Source organism: Oncorhynchus keta, chromosome 4 (genome assembly GCF_023373465.1).
Source record: "Oncorhynchus keta strain PuntledgeMale-10-30-2019 chromosome 4, Oket_V2, whole genome shotgun sequence".
Lineage (NCBI taxonomy): Eukaryota > Metazoa > Chordata > Actinopteri > Salmoniformes > Salmonidae > Oncorhynchus > Oncorhynchus keta.
The window spans coordinates 17,540,114-17,558,072 of record NC_068424.1 but is presented as its reverse complement, the minus strand read 5'-3'; the positions used below and the strand labels follow the sequence as shown (position 1 = coordinate 17,558,072).

Below are 17,959 nucleotides of genomic sequence, written 5' to 3'. Positions count from 1 at the left end.
GCATTGAGTCAGTTCTTACCCACGTCTGCCTGGTGCCACACCTTCATACTGGAGGAGGAAAACACTGCTAGTGGAATCATTTCAGCACCTGGATGTGTTCAGAAGTGGTAATACAGATCCTGATGACTGGGTTCTTTGTGAATTATTTATATGAAGTTGCTCTGCCGTTTCGTTGGGTTATCCCTGTGCTGCGAGGTTTTATGGTCTTTTCACACCACTGGCTCTGGCAAACAGGCTACACTGGGCAGTCTGTGGGTCCGGTAGTGGTACTCCGTCCTACTCTTCCTTTTGGCAGGGTTAATACCTGCCTGGCACCCAAACAAAATCTTTACCCATCTTTAATACCACAAGTTCCATTGAGATTCTGTACAAACTATTGGAGTGGTGCATTGCAAGCACACTGATGCAATTTGTTCACCGTCACCAACCCGCCTACAGATTGGCCATTTGTGAACAGGTAGATCTAGTGGCCGCTTGAAAGGTAGTCGGCGGCTAGAACAGGTGGCACCACTAGCCACTCAGGGCTAGTAAGTGAACAGGCACAAGGCCGATAGGTTTCTGGGATGCCACATGTCCTACTTGTATCCTAATTATTCAACTTCTAGTCTATCAAATAAGCCAGTCAATGTGTTTACCAAATTCACTCAATCACCTCCTTGGAGGAAAAAAAAAAAACCTGCTGGAGAAGACAGATTTTGGGCCGTTCTCACACTTCCCAGGATGATGGACCAGACTTGATAATAGGCTTTGAAAGTGAATATCATGTGCGACACCATTGGGTATTTGTCAAGTGTCATAGTGCATTACATAGCCATTAACAGACAAGGAGCCAGCCATGCATTGGTGAGGATTTATTAGATAAGTGTTTGATACATATCTGAAATCCAGCTCTTGAAAACTAAACTAAACAAAAACAGCTTGACAAGTAGCAAAGAATAGGTTCCTGTTCCACAGGTTTCAGATTTACACCCCCCCCCCATGGTTCTGATGGACCAGTCCAGGTCAGAGTAGCCAAAGCTGATGTTATGATGTAGAGTAGCCCAAGCTGGTGTTATGGAGTTGGTCAGCCAGTCTGCTGGTCTCAGCCTGTGTAGAGGCTGGCCCCAACGGCTTGTTCTTTTTAGGGCACACCTTCTGCAAAAGGAAACAGTAGTGGATTATAATACTACATGTAGGGAAGCTACTTATCCACCATAAACCCAATACCAGCATTCACCTGCAGCTTTCTCCTCTCTGGGTCATGAGCCACTCTGTGTCGTCTCAAACTCTCCTAAGGAATATACACACATTTAGTTTTACACCAAATATTCCACTTAAAGAGACAGATTGAGTTCTGCAAAGCTATTTGCGAAGTGACAGGATACCATATTGTAACTGGAGCCTTTGTCCCATGAGTTCACCTGCATAGCGAAGTGCTTGCCACAGCCTTCGTGGGTACAGGAGAAAGCCAGCTTGCCCTCATGGTCTGACACAACGTGGCTCTCCAGGTTGAAGTGGGTGGTGAAGGTCTTCTCACACCCAGCGGCGGAGCACTGGAACACCCTCTTGGGTGCACCGGAGTGGATCCGCAGCTGGTGCTGCTTCAAAAACCACACCCCCAGGAACATCCTACTGCAGCTATCACACTGTAGCTTGACTGAACACACAACCGGTGAAGACTTTACAATCGTACCCATTTTAAATCAATATAATATTTAGGACCATGTGAGAGGGGTTCACAAGACAATGCAAAGGGATGAGTTGCAGCATAGTCAAGAGGGCCTACATACTTCTGTGCACAGCCTTCCTGTGCTTCTGATACTCTGACCAAGTCTTCCCCTGGAATGGACAGTCCTCCACAGCACAGGGGTAACCTGGGAAAGAGAAATGGCTCGATAAAACATCCACAGGACCTCTGATCAGACTTGTGGGTATGTGGCATGTGTAGGGCTCACCTTGGTGTACTTTCTCATGGCGCTTCAGTTGTCCGGGAGCAGCAAACTCTCTCTTACAGCCCTCAAAGATACACCTATGGGAAAGGGTCAGAGTTCAGCCTGATGTGGTAGAGTCCACATTCTCTTGTAGGGGTCAGTGTGTTATACTTACTGAAAGGGCAGCAGTTGTGTGTGTGTAATCTTGTGTGTTTTCAGTTGGTTCTTCTTATGGAACTCCATCCCACAGTGCACATGGTCACACTAGAACATACATTTACAAACCTTTGAATGAAAATTAGCATGCGGACCATTTGTCGTAGTCCAACATTGCCTTCACTATTTCTTCAGTCACACCTGGAGGTGGAAGTCAAGGAATCTGATGTTTACCCATCAACTGTTTCAGAACAGTGTCAAATGAAACCTAAGGCAATAGGGTGATGAATGTGAACCTCGGTTTAGCCTGAGTCATGAAAACATGGCATTGCCTACATGGTTGACGGCACCACCATGCAGATAGAAGGTAGCTTGTCTGTCGAATATTGATTAATCCCCCCCACTTACTCTGCATGATGTCTGGTGTTGGTCATTCAGCTGGTTGAAATTAGATCAACTGCAGGAAAACATTATTAAACAGGCAAAACGCAGGTCTACTTCTGTGGCAAGATGTCTGCCTATAACCGAAGGCAAGTGCACAAGACTACATGCACACATACTAACAGATGTTGACATAGTTTAGAGCATGGGCTTCAGTGCTGGTGCTCTAAATAAATAAACCTCACATTTCAAGCAGCAGTAGAGTAAAGTAAAATGTAATTTCATTAAACTTTCTGGCTTAAGGAAAATGGCCACGATTTTTGCAGGGCTTTGTTTCTGACTAAACCAAGTGGTATCAGTGATTCATTAGGTGCGTCAAAGTCTGACTTCGGTTTAGCCAACCTTATAGTGCTTCTCCTGGTGCTGGTGAACGCGAGCCATGTGATTCTTCATGCTGGCATGTGTGACAAAGGCCTCGGAGCATCCTGTAGACTGACACCTGCAGACGCACAGAAACAGATGAGTGACCGGAGGGAACGTTGGAAGAGGAATAATGAATTGCATGACTCCTAGCACAAAGGGTTTGCGCTCCTACTCGAGTTGATTCAGAAACATTTGGTTCAAAACCATTTACAACTAAACCGTAGCTTTGGTGCTAGTCTTTACTTCTGCCAACTGACTGTCCGCTCAATCACTTCGAAAGGCAACAATGAGACATTGTTGAAGGCAGGAACAGCCATACAGGCTCGTACACAACCGATCATTGACCGTGAACCATTGCCCTATAGGATAGTGAAGCTTCATACTCACGTGTATGGCTTCTCTCCACTGTGGCTCAGCCCGTGTCTGGTGAGCTGGTAGCGGGTACAAAAGCTCTTGTCACAGTTCTCGCACGAGAAGGGTTTCTGTCAAAGAGAGAGGGTTTCTGTCAAACGTGACCAAGTAACAAAACACGATAATACGTGTTTCTGACCGCAGACATTCATTCGCGTTCAGTTGTATTTCACTTACGTCAATAGGCTCATTCTTTCTGATTAACAGAAATTCTAAATTCAGTACATAGGATCTGATCTGGACCATCTGTTAAAAGATGCCAGCTGGGCAGGATAGGTCCTCACCAAACCTGTGTGCTTGCAAAGATGGGCATCTAATTTCCATGATTTATTGAAGGTGGCATTGCAGTTGACAAAAGAACAATTAAAGCTTCTTTGGACTTCAATCCTTTCCCCCATCTTTAATTGTACAGATGACAGTGTTTTGATAACGCAAAACCAATAGGTCAGGTCGTATACCGGCCTACATGGGTTAACACCTGAGGACTATATATTTTATTGGGCGATACCACTGTTGGATAATACAGGGGTGTTTCAATCCACGCAATGGAAAGTGAACAAAATAGAAAGCAAAGTCTGGCTCTGTAATAGCCTAAATTAATTTCAGGCCTAAATACTATCATTATTTTGGTGAAATATTGATGATTTATAAATTAATATTGGACACCTGCTTCGTGATTTTATTCAGCCGTCACTCTACATTTGAACGTAGTTTTAGTTCCTGATTGGAGGAGGTTGGAACAGTGAATTGCTGTGCATTGACGCACACCTGACTTTAAAACAGCATATAGCAAGGTACTGTAAAGCTTAGACTGATTATTTGATCTGGTTATGGCATATGTGAGAGCATGGGCAGCACAATTGAGGCCATCTCCATTTTGAAGTAGTCCATTTTCTTCTTGTACTACTTCTATGAGTTGGTAAACAAACTGAAAGGCTGTATAATGCCACCTGAAATGTATTGCTTGAACAGGTATAAAGTCAAGGTTGGCGATTTACTGCCACCTGCAGTTATGAAATGTTTGCTCATGAGTATAATTCATTGGCTGATCCCACTGATCTGGATGGAATTATGTGATCCTTCCTTAACTCATAGGAGGTCCCACCCAGTTGACTACTTACAAAATGGTGAAAGTCCAATGGCACTGCCCATGACACAACCGGCTTTTGGGCATTAGAGTCCTCTATCAATCTCCATGAGTTAATTAATGATGCACTATGCAGAAATCGCTCCGCCATTTCCTGGTTGCTAAAATTCAAACAGTTCACATAATTCCAGTTTATGTGACAAAACAAGCAAGTTTGGTGTAGAGAACCATTGTACCGTCTAAACTGCTGTGAAATATATTTTCTAGAACCCAAAATATTGTACTTTCAACTGTTTGAAGCTGGTGTACACAATTGAAAGTAAAAGACAGAAATAGCACACAAAAAACAGCTCTACCACTTCTTAGACTTGCTTTCAATGAGATTGACAGATTTATAACCCACATTTCTATGTGAATTTGGTTGGGTCATCCAAAAAGTTACATATTGCAGCTTTAAACTTACATTCATGGCCTACTATGAAAGAGTCTACTGCTTGAGATTGAGGCAAAATAGCCTCTTGCAAATGGATGTGATTGGGTTTCTGGCTCTGATTTCCAAGACCTAGATTAGTCCTAACTGTTATTGGTGAATTCAATAGAATAGACTAGTCATTGATCATTTTTACTGAACAGCAGTTGTTGCAATTCAGGTCTTTGAGCTTGCCTGTCTCTGATTGATTGTAGGCTTTAAAACTGTCATGCAGGCTCCTGACACTGTGCATCGCTATCTTCTGTCTGTGGTGTGTGTGCGCGCCCGATTGTAGTCTGAGCTGAGCGACTGTCTGTCTCCAGTCTTCACACACCCGTTACATTTACAGCCCTAATCGTGATCTTATCAACCTCCTCCATATTGTTCTATGATAGGTGTGATTTAGTCACAACCTAGTCTTCATTCTCCTGCTCTGTCCCAATGTGATGCTCTTCAAACCCGACTCCTCCAATCCTGTTGACAGTTCAACCCACTCCCAATTCTAAGACACTGCTCTTTATTTAGACTTAATTGGATTAAAAGTATACTATGTTTCCACAAGGATACTTTAGTTGTGAATTCAGGAAAGCTTGACACAAATCAGAAAACAAAATAGAAAATCTTCAATCCAATGTGGTGTGTGCATTACTGACGACTAGAGACCAACTACCATTCACCAGTGGTGTGTGTTTGTGAGGCTTCTGCTCTCCACCGTCCACCAGTGGTGTGTGCATTACCTAACGACTAGAGACCAACTACCATTCACCAGTGGTGTGTGCATTACCTAACGACTAGAGACCAACTACCATTCACCAGTGGTGTGTGCATTACCTAACGACTAGAGACCAACTACCATTCACCAGTGGTGTGTGCATTACCTAACGACTAGAGACCAACTACCATTCACCAGTGGTGTGTGCATTACCTAACGACTAGAGACCAACTACCATTCACCAGTGGTGTGTGCATTACCTAACGACTAGAGACCAACTACCATTCACCAGTGGTGTGTGTTTGTGAGGCTTCTGCTCTCCACCGTCCACCAGTGGTGTGTGCATTACCTAACGACTAGAGACCAACTACCATTCACCAGTGGTGTGTGCATTACCTAACGACTAGAGACCAACTACCATTCACCAGTGGTGTGTGCATTACCTAACGACTAGAGACCAACTACCATTCACCAGTGGTGTGTGCATTACCTAACGACTAGAGACCAACTACCATTCACCAGTGGTGTGTGCATTACCTAACGACTAGAGACCAACTACCATTCACCAGTGGTGTGTGCATTACTGACGACTAGAGACCAACTACCATTCACCAGTGGTGTGTGCATTACCTAACGACTAGAGACCAACTACCATTCACCAGTGGTGTGTGCATTACCTAACGACTAGAGACCAACTACCATTCACGTACCATGATCTGGTGTGAAATCTTAGAATGGCTTCTCTGAATGAGGCCTATTGAGAACCCTAAGGCGGTACCTCTGCTCCCTCCACACTTCAGGTCACCTGGCCTCTGTCGGCCGCCATCGTTATCAGCCTTTCCACCTCCACTTCTGGTCCCCGACTGTCCCAATCCCTTCACTGACAGGGGTCTGTATCTGTGTATGGCTATGGTCTACACTGATAACCACTCCTGGAAAGTGAAGGTAGAAGAAAGACCCTATCTGTCCACAATCACCTAGATGCATACAGTGCATTATGTGTAATCAGGCCAGAGACAAAGAAAGAGAACTGAGAAAGATGAAACTAGCAGGGTTGAGAGAACATGAAATCATGGAAACATTGTGAATTGGAAGAGAGAGACACAGTCTGATGTCTGTTGATATATCATCCCATATGGCTTCTGCTCTCCACCGTTCACCAGTGGTGTGTGTTTGTGAGGCTTCTGCTCTCCACTGTCCACCAGTGGTGTGTGTTTGTGAGGCTTCTGCTCTCCACCATTCACCAGTGGTGTGTGTTTGTGAGGCTTCTGCTCTCCACCGTCCACCAGTGGTGTGTGTTTGTGAGGCTTCTGCTCTCCACCGTCCACCAGTGGTGTGTGTTTGTGAGGCTTCTGCTCTCCACCATTCACCAGTGGTGTGTGTTTGTGAGGCTTCTGCTCTCCACCGTCCACCAGTGGTGTGTGTTTGTGAGGCTTCTGCTCTCCACCGTTCACCAGTGGTGTGTGTTTGTGAGGCTTCTGCTCTCCACCGTCCACTAGTGGTGTGTGTTTGTGAGGCTTCTGCTCTCCACCGTTCACCAGTGGTGTGTGTTTGTGAGGCTTCTGCTCTCCACCGTTCACCAGTGGTGTGTGTTTGTGAGGCTTCTGCTCTCCACCGTTCACCAGTGGTGTGTGTTTGTGAGGCTTCTGCTCTCCACCGTCCACCAGTGGTGTGTGTTTGTGAGGCTTCTGCTCTCCACCGTTCACCAGTGGTGTGTGTTTGTGAGGCTTCTGCTCTCCACCGTCCACCAGTGGTGTGTGTTTGTGAGGCTTCTGCTCTCCACCGTCCACCAGTGGTGTGTGTTTGTGAGGCTTCTGCTCTCCACTGTCCACTAGTGGTGTGTGTTTGTGAGGCTTCTGCTCTCCACCGTTCACCAGTGGTGTGTGTTTGTGAGGCTTCTGCTCTCCACTGTCCACCAGTGGTGTGTGTTTGTGAGGCTTCTGCTCTCCACCGTCCACCAGTGGTGTGTGTTTGTGAGGCTTCTGCTCTCCACCGTCCACCAGTGGTGTGTGTTTGTGAGGCTTCTGCTCTCCACCGTCCACCAGTGGTGTGTGTTTGTGAGGCTTCTGCTCTCCACTGTCCACTAGTGGTGTGTGTTTGTGAGGCTTCTGCTCTCCACCGTCCACCAGTGGTGTGTGTTTGTGAGGCTTCTGCTCTCCACTGTCCACCAGTGGTGTGTGTTTGTGAGGCTTCTGCTCTCCACCGTCCACCAGTGGTGTGTGTTTGTGAGGCTTCTGCTCTCCACTGTCCACTAGTGGTGTGTGTTTGTGAGGCTTCTGCTCTCCACCGTCCACCAGTGGTGTGTGTTTGTGAGGCTTCTGCTCTCCACTGTCCACCAGTGGTGTGTGTTTGTGAGGCTTCTGCTCTCCACCGTCCACCAGTGGTGTGTGTTTGTGAGGCTTCTGCTCTCCACCGTTCACCAGTGGTGTGTGTTTGTGAGGCTTCTGCTCTCCACCGTCCACCAGTGGTGTGTGTTTGTGAGGCTTCTGCTCTCCACCGTTCACCAGTGGTGTGTGTTTGTGAGGCTTCTGCTCTCCACCGTTCACCAGTGGTGTGTGTTTGTGAGGCTTCTGCTCTCCACTGTCCACCAGTGGTGTGTGTTTGTGAGGCTTCTGCTCTCCACCGTTCACCAGTGGTGTGTGTTTGTGAGGCTTCTGCTCTCCACCGTCCACCAGTGGTGTGTGTTTGTGAGGCTTCTGCTCTCCACCGTTCACCAGTGGTGTGTGTTTGTGAGGCTTCTGCTCTCCACCGTTCACCAGTGGTGTGTGTTTGTGAGGCTTCTGCTCTCCACTGTCCACCAGTGGTGTGTGTTTGTGAGGCTTCTGCTCTCCACCGTTCACCAGTGGTGTGTGTTTGTGAGGCTTCTGCTCTCCACCGTCCACCAGTGGTGTGTGTTTGTGTGGTTAATGTGTGACAGACAGGGTCGATATGGCTGCTCTGGGCTGCTAGCAGAGTTGACAGCCTCAATCTGTATGTCAAATGTGTGTGATTAAAGAGCACATAGTAATCCACGCTCTCTCTCTCCTCACTCACTGTCTCTCAGACTGTTTACTTTTTCCTCCTTCAATCAGTAACTCTCATGAGTCAGCGCTCCAGATGAAGGCCTGTTCTGTCTGTGACAGCAGATTCACACACACAGCATTTTCTTTAACTATCCTTGTGGGGACATAACATGTATTTCCAATCAAAATCCTATTTTACGTAACACTAAACCTAACCCTTAAACCTAAAATAGCCTTTGTCCTCGTGGGGACCTGTGAAATGTCCCCATGAGGGAGAATTGTCCTTGTTTTAGTATCCTTGTGGGGATTTCCAGTACCCACATGGATAGTAATACAAGCCCACAGTTTCTGGAAGTTTCCTTATTTCTCTCACACTATTTGTCATATCCTTGTATATTCTATCTGGCAGGACTGATATCACTATGAGGAAAGAAAGATAGGCGAAACAGTAGGTCCCAACACCATACTGTTATCTGTACAACACCCAGGCCTCAATGTAGTCTATATGGATCAATAAGCAGGGATTTGGATGTGTCTTGCTGATTGATCACATTGATTTTGGGTTCATGTGTAACACCAGCTTGTGTTCGTTCAGCTTGTTGGAGACTTATTATACCAGTTTGATAAGGCAGGTGTCTGTACCTTCTGCCCTTAGGGAGACAGCTAAGGATAACAGAGGGTTATACCGCCTCCCGAGACCCAGCAATTTATTTTTGTTCTCTAGTGGACATTCGTTTTAAGTCCGTATCTCTGAGGCCATACTGCATTAAGTCCAGTTGTCCTTTTGGAAAGACGTTCTATGATATAATTTTACATTTACATTTACATTTATGTAAATGTAAATGTAAATAATTTTCAATGATATCACGCGTGGGGTTGTGATATTGACCACTATATTTTCCTGGTTCTTAAAAAAATATCTGGAGTCAAAATTAGTACATTTAAAAAGAAAAGTGTGTAATTATTACTTACAATTTTTGTAAGTTTGATATTAAAATTGTTTCTAGTAAGTGAATATCTCAGGACTAGTTCAGTGAGTTGTTATCAAGAATTGCCATTTGTAGTGGACATTTCAAAAAGTAAAGTGATAAATTGTCATATCTTAAATTCACAATATGCCTCATTATACCTGAACATTTTTTAAACACTCGAGAGTCAGTTTGTGCTCTTCCTCGCTACACTACTATAACCTTTCCAGCTGCTGCTACCATCTCAGGAAACTGGTCCTAATTGGAGTAAATATTGGGTAAAGTACTGAGGTGGGATGAGATAACATACAGTGTTTGTCAGATATCCAGTCAGCCATTCAGCCTCCACTGATTAAACAGCACACGTCAAGATACGACAGGGGTGGTCACTACACACACCAATCACAGAGTACACAGTCACACACACAAACTGCAGAACACAACACACACACAACAGTGTGACTGCATGGTCACATAACCAGAAAGATGTAACACATGAAGAACAATGCATGCAATGTATACTCTATTGATTCTCAGCGAATGGTGCGATTGTACTCAAAGGACATTTGGTGCTCAAACTGTCAAATCAGTGTTCTCTACTCATGTGGAAGGTGCTTATATTTGTCCTATTTCACATCTACAGGTGTGAAATATGCATGTGTGATCTGGAAATATTTTGGCTCTCTCCCTGAGACATCTTCCAAGAGTGGAGTCATCTAGGACACAATCACCGTTTAGTGCATTGCTTTCTCTGGAAATATAATCACAGTATAATAATAATATAATAATATGCCATTTAGCAGACGCTTTTATCCAAAGCGACTTACGGGTGGTCCAGGGAATCGAACCCACTACTCTGGCGTTACAAGCGCCATGCTCTACCAACTGAGCTACAGAAGGACCAGTATCTGTTCATCAGCATGCTTATAGGTACCTGGGTATTCAATCACGGGAATGTAATTTCTCACATTGAAAACCAAAGCAGCCCATCGGAGCTCATAAGCTTAAGTAACAAGGCACTTATCCTGGTGCACATTGCCCTCTGCTGGACTGACCGTCATTCCAGACATTCAAGGAGAACATTGAACAGGGTGCAAAGTTCAAAATGGTGTAAATAGATTGAGAATTTGGCACAATTCAGGTCTGCCTTGTACATTGACATGTCCAAGCTATTCTACTCAATATACCCAATTGTCTGCTTTATTTTGGGCAAGCAATTGCCTACACATGTACATTTTGGGGATTGGGTAACTCAAGTGTAGTATTCTTAGTGTACTTTGAGACTGTTGTGCTCATCATTCTCAGCTGACCAATGAAATAGCATTTCACTTCACTCTGATCAATGGAGGAGAATCATCATGAACGTCAGCAGCAACATTGATCTCCCTGGTTAGACTCTACATTATAACTAAACACTCCATCTTCCCACTTTCTCTCCCAGTCATTGACATGCAGTAATAATGACTATCCCATGGTGTAATGCATCCATGCATAAGAGACTCAGGTCCACACAAATCATTGTGTATAAACATTTTTTATTTTGGTCAGCACAGTTATGCCATGAACTCATAAGGGATGGGCTCCAGCAGCTGGGGTTCATTGCCCTTGGTGCTGACGAATCGGGCGTCACGAGGAGCCGTGGGCTGCAGGGGGGACAAGGAGGAGAGGACAAATGTATAGATGAGATGCCACTACTTCAAATACAAACAATTCAAAGGACTATGTATTAGAAATAATGACATGGCTGAATTAACATTACAGAATGTGTCAACCAAGCAACAGAACTGTATTTACGCAACATTCCACTAGATCAGCATTAATGTTCAATCTGGACTGTTTATGTAGAATAGTGACAAACAAACATGGTCCTGGGGGGTGTACAGGACACTTAGAGCATTTCAACATTACTGCTAATGGCCCAGGTAAATGTGCACTAGATACCTGGCGTTTCAGTTCCACCCAGGTGCCCTTCTGCTTGGCCTCCACCTTCCTCTTCTCGTTTTCCTTGACGCGCTGCAGGAAGCTGTCCCTGCTCTTAGAGTGCTTCACATGCTCAATACGCACATTGATCCTCTTGGCCAGGATCTTACCCCTACAGAGAGAAGGGGACATGGCTTTCAGCTCGGAAATAAAATTCAGAGACGTTGTCTGCAAAACATACAAAAGGCTACTGGTCACTTACCTATGACATGTAAACAAAGCAATTGACATCCTGACTTAACAGAAAACATTACACTTCAAATGAATGGCGAAATAATCTGTAAAAAATAAAAAGCGTCTCCAACAACCTTAGTTCAAACATACAGTAAGTACTTGGCCGGGTGCTGAAAGACAAATACTGTCCCCCACGTGAATGACCACTTAGGTCAGCCCTGGTTTCAAAGTGAAGATGGAGTTCAGATGCGACAGACTTCTGCAAACATAAACCTTCTTCTACAAAGAAATCAAATGCAACTTCAATATAAGAACATCCCATGGCCAAGCTGGAAAGGAAACGGATAGTGACAATTTGACATAACCCTCCACACATTGTACTTACTTGACCTGCTTGTTTACAATGATGCCAACAGCATGTTGGGTTACGTTGTAGACTCTACCCGTCTTGCCGTGGTAGCACTTGTGAGGCATTCCTTTCTGGATGGTACCTGTACCCTGGAAGAGACATTCACAATCGTAAGAATTCTGCTTGGGGGAAGTCCAAAGAAAAAAATATAACTAATTCATTGCAAGTGCAGTCACTACCAGTAAACACGAAGAAAGGTGGAACAAGGCCTACCTTGATGTCAACGATATCTCCCTTCCTGTAAATACGCATGTATGTAGACAAGGGAATGGGGCCTGAGGAACAAAGCACATATATTATACACAGCCAAACAAAACAACATTCTAAGATGGACTTGAGTAATTAATGAAGGCTACGCCAATGTGGATTCATGCCAGAAACACTCCTAGCCGAGTTATTTATTTTAAATAAATAAAAGTGACCTAAGGCATTCCAATAGATCTTCAGTCTTTCTGATATGAACTCACCATGCTTGCGGAAGGCACGGCTGAACATGTACCTCGTCCCCCTCCTCTTGCCTCTTGTGTTGGTCATGATGCCTGATTACTGGAACATGGATATTCAAATGTCAGACAAACCCAATGGCAAAGTATAAATAATTTATTACAGTGGCTGTAAATGTAAGGTTACAAGGGTGGCTAAGAATTATGTAGACTGATTTAGTCAAGTCAATGGATGCAATACTGTCACATACAAAAACGTAATTAAACTGTCTATGACATTTAGCTTGTTAGCTTACAATACCCTGGTCTGACTGTCACCTGACAACTGCAATCTGTTGACAAAGTTAACTTAAATGCAAAGAAAATCTACACACCGGTAGCTTAGCTACTATAACATTAACGTTAATAATTTAAAAAGTACAAGGGGACATTTCAAATATGGCAACGTCAATCAAAATACAAGATTTACGACACAGAGATAGCTAAAGCTAATTAGCTCGCAAACTATCCAAAACCGATAACGCTTCATTTCCCCTGATTGACAAAATAACTTTTGCTTTAACGTGACAGTTGTTATTTTACGGTTCGTGACATATTTGCGGTCTGGCTATGCCATTTTAAATCCCTAAAAACCGGCTAATTTAGCGTACACTGCAGTGGCTAGGCCCACATGTGAAGCCACGCTGCTACCCCATTCATTCATCATGCTAATATATGCCATACAGACGTTCGTTAACGGATTATTTCTGGCCTCAAATGTAGAGTATGCTTTAACATACTTATATCAATGTCTTTACATACATTTAAAACGACATTTTATGCTTTCACGGGCTGTAAAACGGAACACATCTTACCCCCGTTTGCTCGCAAGATGGCGGGTACAGCGGAAAGAGAGATTGAAGGCCCCGAAACTCCTCCTTCTGAATTAGAATTCAGGAGTGCCTTCATATTGCCTGAACAAAAATACAATTGTCGAATGGATTTGTCCCCTTTACGCTGATCTAATGTCAGTGTTGATTTTATACCGTAATGACTAAACTCACACCGGGGTTGGGTAAAATAATGATTTCAGATCAGATAATATTTGACTTTCTATTGGAGTGTTGACGCACTGTGACGCGTCATGTCAGTGAACTGAGTGGTAAAACGACTCATCTGATAGCTAGCTACAACTTTTGTTTGCAAAATGAATGGGAGAAATGCATATGTTGTTGTACTTGTGCCTAATCGAAATATTTTATGTATGAACTGCTGACCGTGGCAGATTGCTAGCTATATAACTAGCTATATACTCTAGCTAGCTACACAAGTAAATTTGACTTTTTCAAAATCGTTTTCAAAACTAAACGCTAGCCTGATCAAAGGTTCAGTGAGCTTGACTCTGGTTTGACATTGATTACAGTCGTCAATCTCTACACAGCTGTGTCAGGAATTGCAGGTGTGGGCATATGTGTGCGTTTCATATCATGTACGCCACAGAACATGGACATCGGATGGATATTTTTAACACGGCACTAAGACCAAGCGGAGCTCGCATCGCCAGTCCAGCAGTGGGCCCTCATGAGGGTCCTCCTCGCCTCCGCGCGGTGATTGGGTGGAAGATGGCGCTGGGCGAATGGAAATCCTAATGACAGTTTCCAAATTTGCCTCTTTTTGTACCATGGTGAGTAAATGGCATCTACTACACAAATGTAAAGTGATGTGAGGATGGCATGACAACCGCGGTTGTGTTGTGTCTATATTGCGTGACAGGGAAGATAGTTAAAATCTTCCACTTTCCCGTTGCTACCCAGTCACTTTTCATAGCTAGCTAACGTTAGCTAAGTAGCTTCACTGACACGACAATCTTGTTTTCGTTTCACGTTCTTTAGTTAGTCTAGCTATCTATGATTGCTACGTTAATATCGTAGCGTAGGTCTACATTGTTATATATTAGCTGTTTATGTATGATCTTACATTTAATTAACAATTAATTAAATCAAATGCTGTGCTCATATCCGCCCACAATGTGACCTCCTGACCGCACCGCATAGTTCTGCGGCTTCAGCACCGCTGTAGTTACCGCGTTAGCTTACACATTCATTTTGCAGTAAAACAGTGTGGGTGTCAAGGCATTTGGACACAACCACCATAGTTCATTTATGGTCACAATTGGAAAATGCATTTGCTCACACCTGTACTTTTCCTGGATGTCAATAATAATTTAGGTAGCAAACTTTCCAGATAGCTAGTTTTAGTTAACTACGGTGACACAATGTTGTGACTGATGGATGATCCAGTGAGTTATCGTCCTGAAAACCAAGCCGCTTCGAGCTGTTTCTGGAACACAGTGGATGACTACATGATCAGCTGCGCGTTAGATTGCTAGACAAGACTGACATGTTGTTCCGTGTCTTGCAAAGATAGCTAACCCGTTAGTGTGGAAAACTTGTCAGACGTCATTCATTTGGATAATGCATTGGGTTTTTGTTTATATTATTTGTTGTGTTCATAACCAACCTCTGGCCATGTAGGTCTACTCAGGAAATCCTGTTTGCAGTGCATTTGCACAGCTGCTTATGTCAGTCATGTTCCATTATCAAAGAATGGCACTCCCACTGACAGCCATTGGCATTGGATATGATATAGCATTGATACACACTCACATAGACCTATGCTAAAAAATATCAGCACTTTGTTTCTGTGTTCCAGGGCGCCAATGCCTCCGCTCTGGAGAAAGAGATTGGCTCAGAGCAGTTCCCTGTCAACGAGCATTACTTCGGCTTGGTCAACGTAAGTGAGAGTGCCGTAGTTCACATGCACATGTCTGCATAATCTGTGTTACAGATCACATTTGCCTTTTGCATATAGATGGTTAAAATCGGTGTGCATCCAGCTCTCAGGCTCACTCTGTATTCCTGATGTATTTCCCCCTCTATGCAGTTTGGGAACACCTGCTACTGTAACTCGGTGCTGCAGGCTCTGTACTTCTGCCGTCCATTCCGGGAGAAGATCTTGGCGTACCGCAGCCAGCCCCGACGCAAGGAGAACCTGCTGACCTGCCTGGCCGACCTGTTCCACAGTATCGCCAACCAGAAGAGGAAGGTGGGAGTCATACCACCCAAGAAGTTCATCACGCGCCTACGCAAGGAGAATGGTGAGAGGGCGGTAGTATGCTTGCAGTTCAGGAGGGGGGAGATAGAGAAAGAAGTGGATGGTTGAAAATGTTGTGGGTGTGGACATGAGGTTGACACACTCCCCTTTCTCCCCTGTTCCCTCCCCCTCTCCTCTACCCCTGCAGAGCTGTTTGACAACTACATGCAACAGGATGCCCATGAATTCCTGAACTACCTGCTCAACACCATTGCTGACCTGCTGCAGGAGGAAAGGAAGCAGGACAAGACCAACGGCCGTCTAGCCAATGGCTCGCTCGACTCCCAGAACCACAACAGTAACACCCCGCCCCCCTCCACTTGGGTCCATGAGATCTTCCAGGGAACCCTCACCAACGAGACCCGCTGCCTCACCTGTGAAACGGTACCTACCGTCTGAGTCTGACTCCCCATGTCAACTAGTGATGTCTCTGTTATTGCAGGATGCAATACTTGTCTGTGATACGCTGTAGAGAGAAGGCAGGCTCAAGTTCTGTTGGCATGAAGATAGACTGAGTGATGTTTTTGTCTGGCTCTAGTCATCACAGGTTGTTGTTGCTGTTGTTTTCTCCCTACAGATCAGCAGCAAAGACGAAGACTTCCTGGACCTGTCAGTGGACGTGGAACAGAACACCTCCATCACACACTGTCTCAGGTAACATCTACAACACCTAACTACAATAACACATTACATACTGACTGACCTGTGTATTGCTCCTTTCTCCATGTGACTCCAAGTACCATGATCTCTCTCTCCTTTGCTCCCTCCAGGGGGTTTAGTAACACAGAGACTCTCTGCAGTGAGTATAAGTACTACTGTGAAGAATGTAGAAGCAAACAGGAGGCACACAAAAGGTCAGTGTTGGCAGTGTTGTGGGCATAAGTATTCTTTGATAAGTTTTAATCGCTACTATAAGGTATTGTGTGTGCGCCCCCAGGATGCGTGTGAAGAAGCTGCCTATGATCCTGGCTCTACACCTGAAGAGGTTTAAGTACATGGAGCAGCTGCAGCGCTACACCAAGCTGTCCTATCGCGTCGTCTTCCCTCTGGAGCTCCGCCTCTTCAACACCTCAGGAGACGCAACCAATCCTGAGAGACTCTATGACCTGGTCGCTGTCGTGGTGCATTGTGGGAGGTCAGTATTGTGTCTACAAGGTTGTCTAAAAGTATCCAAACTGACCATAAAGAGTGAGTGTGTCCATGACTGCATTGTCTTGTTTTCAGTGGCCCAAACCGAGGACACTACATCGCCATTGTGAAGAGTCACGACTTCTGGCTGCTGTTTGATGACGACATTGTAGAGGTAAGCTAGTCGTATGTGTGTGTGTGAACATACATGTGTGCGCCCTTTTGTTTTGTGCGACCCCACTGATCCATGTTGTCTCTCCTTCCCTCTGCAGAAGATAGACGCCCAGGCCATAGAGGAGTTCTATGGCCTCACCTCTGAGATCTCCAAGAACTCTGAGTCAGGCTACATCCTCTTCTACCAGTCCAGAGACTGACTGGCCCTGGAGAGGACAGCGCCTCCCATTGGAGTGGAGGAGAAAAGCCCATTGCCTCAGCAGTGGGAATAATGGACCATACAGGTGTCATTCAAACCTGTGTAAATGGATCTACTGCAGCTCAGCCTCGGAGTCAGTCGCCCCCCCCCCCCTTGCCCTCCCACACCCTGTCACTTAGGCTGGAGATGCAGCTACAGGGGAGAGTTTTGTCAAAGGATCAGTGGATGTTGTATCAAAGTTTTGTGAGTTGAAAGGTGTTTAATGAGGGTTGTACAGAGGTTTTGGGAATGAGGCGTTAGTTATAGCATGAGTGTTTGGGTGGGGTGAGTGGGTATTTTAATGATTCATGTGTTGTAATATCGGCCAGGCGTCTGCACACTCCCTCAGACTAACACTGCTTTGTTCCCTGGCTGGGGCCCAGTCAGAGTAGACCAGTTTACTGCATGAAGTAGGAGGGTGGAGGCGAGTGTTCCAAGTGTGGGATGTTTGGGTCGTGTATTTCTACCGTGTACAAAATGTGGTATTTGTATAAATATTATTAGAATAATAAGATGATATTATCATAGGGGGGAAAAACACAAGACCTGAGAAGAACATGTATTGACACTATGGAGCACTTTTGATACCTTTTTGTAGGTGTTGGAAAGGTTTATGTGAGGGTTTGCTTGAGAAATGGTCATTGTGAAATGTTCATTTTCTGTTTTAAAGAAAAAATAATAAAAGCTAATAAATTGTGTGTGTGTGTGTAACGCAAACAGGTTCCTGGTGCACACTGATGACTCATCTATACTCAGCACTGC

The 17,959-nt window shown here is 44.8% G+C and overlaps 3 protein-coding genes and 1 long non-coding RNA gene across 7 annotated transcripts; 1 reads left to right on the top strand and 3 right to left on the bottom strand.

Annotated features, from left to right (window-relative positions):
- Nucleotides 1-984: 984 nt before the first annotated feature.
- On the bottom strand, nt 985-3,709 carry gtf3ab (general transcription factor IIIA, b). The gene is made up of 9 exons (XM_035764985.2): nt 3,566-3,709; nt 3,258-3,352; nt 2,850-2,946; nt 2,086-2,174; nt 1,935-2,008; nt 1,770-1,853; nt 1,401-1,636; nt 1,217-1,270; nt 985-1,134 (listed from the first exon to the last, which is right to left on the bottom strand). The coding sequence occupies exons 1-9, from the start codon at nt 3,677-3,679 to the stop codon at nt 1,024-1,026; spliced, it is 954 nt and encodes a 317-aa protein (XP_035620878.1). The 5' UTR covers nt 3,680-3,709; the 3' UTR covers nt 985-1,023.
- A 758-nt stretch (nt 3,710-4,467) lies between these two features.
- LOC127919447 (uncharacterized) lies at nt 4,468-6,393 on the bottom strand. 3 transcript variants are annotated; one of them, XR_008103005.1, is made up of 4 exons: nt 6,180-6,393; nt 5,899-6,086; nt 5,575-5,809; nt 4,468-5,485 (listed from the first exon to the last, which is right to left on the bottom strand). It is a non-coding gene; the product is annotated as an uncharacterized LOC127919447 (long non-coding RNA). The 3 variants fall into 3 exon arrangements; XR_008103002.1 differs by lacking the exon at nt 6,180-6,393 and having other exon boundaries at nt 5,899-6,123; XR_008103006.1 differs by lacking the exon at nt 6,180-6,393 and having other exon boundaries at nt 5,622-5,809; nt 5,899-6,123.
- A 4,644-nt stretch (nt 6,394-11,037) lies between these two features.
- LOC118378064 (60S ribosomal protein L21) lies at nt 11,038-13,522 on the bottom strand. 2 transcript variants are annotated; one of them, XM_035764995.2, is made up of 6 exons: nt 13,380-13,522; nt 12,550-12,628; nt 12,296-12,357; nt 12,059-12,171; nt 11,461-11,611; nt 11,038-11,162 (listed from the first exon to the last, which is right to left on the bottom strand). In XM_035764995.2, exons 2-6 carry the CDS (start codon nt 12,614-12,616, stop codon nt 11,073-11,075), a joined length of 483 nt encoding a protein of 160 aa, XP_035620888.1. In that variant the 5' UTR covers nt 12,617-12,628; nt 13,380-13,522; the 3' UTR covers nt 11,038-11,072. The 2 variants fall into 2 exon arrangements, with proteins under 2 accessions (XP_035620888.1, XP_052358849.1); XM_052502889.1 differs by lacking the exon at nt 13,380-13,522 and adding an exon at nt 13,327-13,362.
- Nucleotides 13,523-13,699: 177 nt separating this feature from the next.
- On the top strand, nt 13,700-17,895 carry LOC118378063 (ubiquitin carboxyl-terminal hydrolase 12). The gene is made up of 9 exons (XM_035764993.2): nt 13,700-14,188; nt 15,217-15,297; nt 15,448-15,661; nt 15,806-16,041; nt 16,235-16,311; nt 16,428-16,511; nt 16,595-16,792; nt 16,882-16,960; nt 17,058-17,895. Exons 1-9 carry the CDS (start codon nt 14,141-14,143, stop codon nt 17,157-17,159), a joined length of 1,119 nt encoding a protein of 372 aa, XP_035620886.1. The 5' UTR covers nt 13,700-14,140; the 3' UTR covers nt 17,160-17,895.
- Nucleotides 17,896-17,959: the final 64 nt, after the last annotated feature.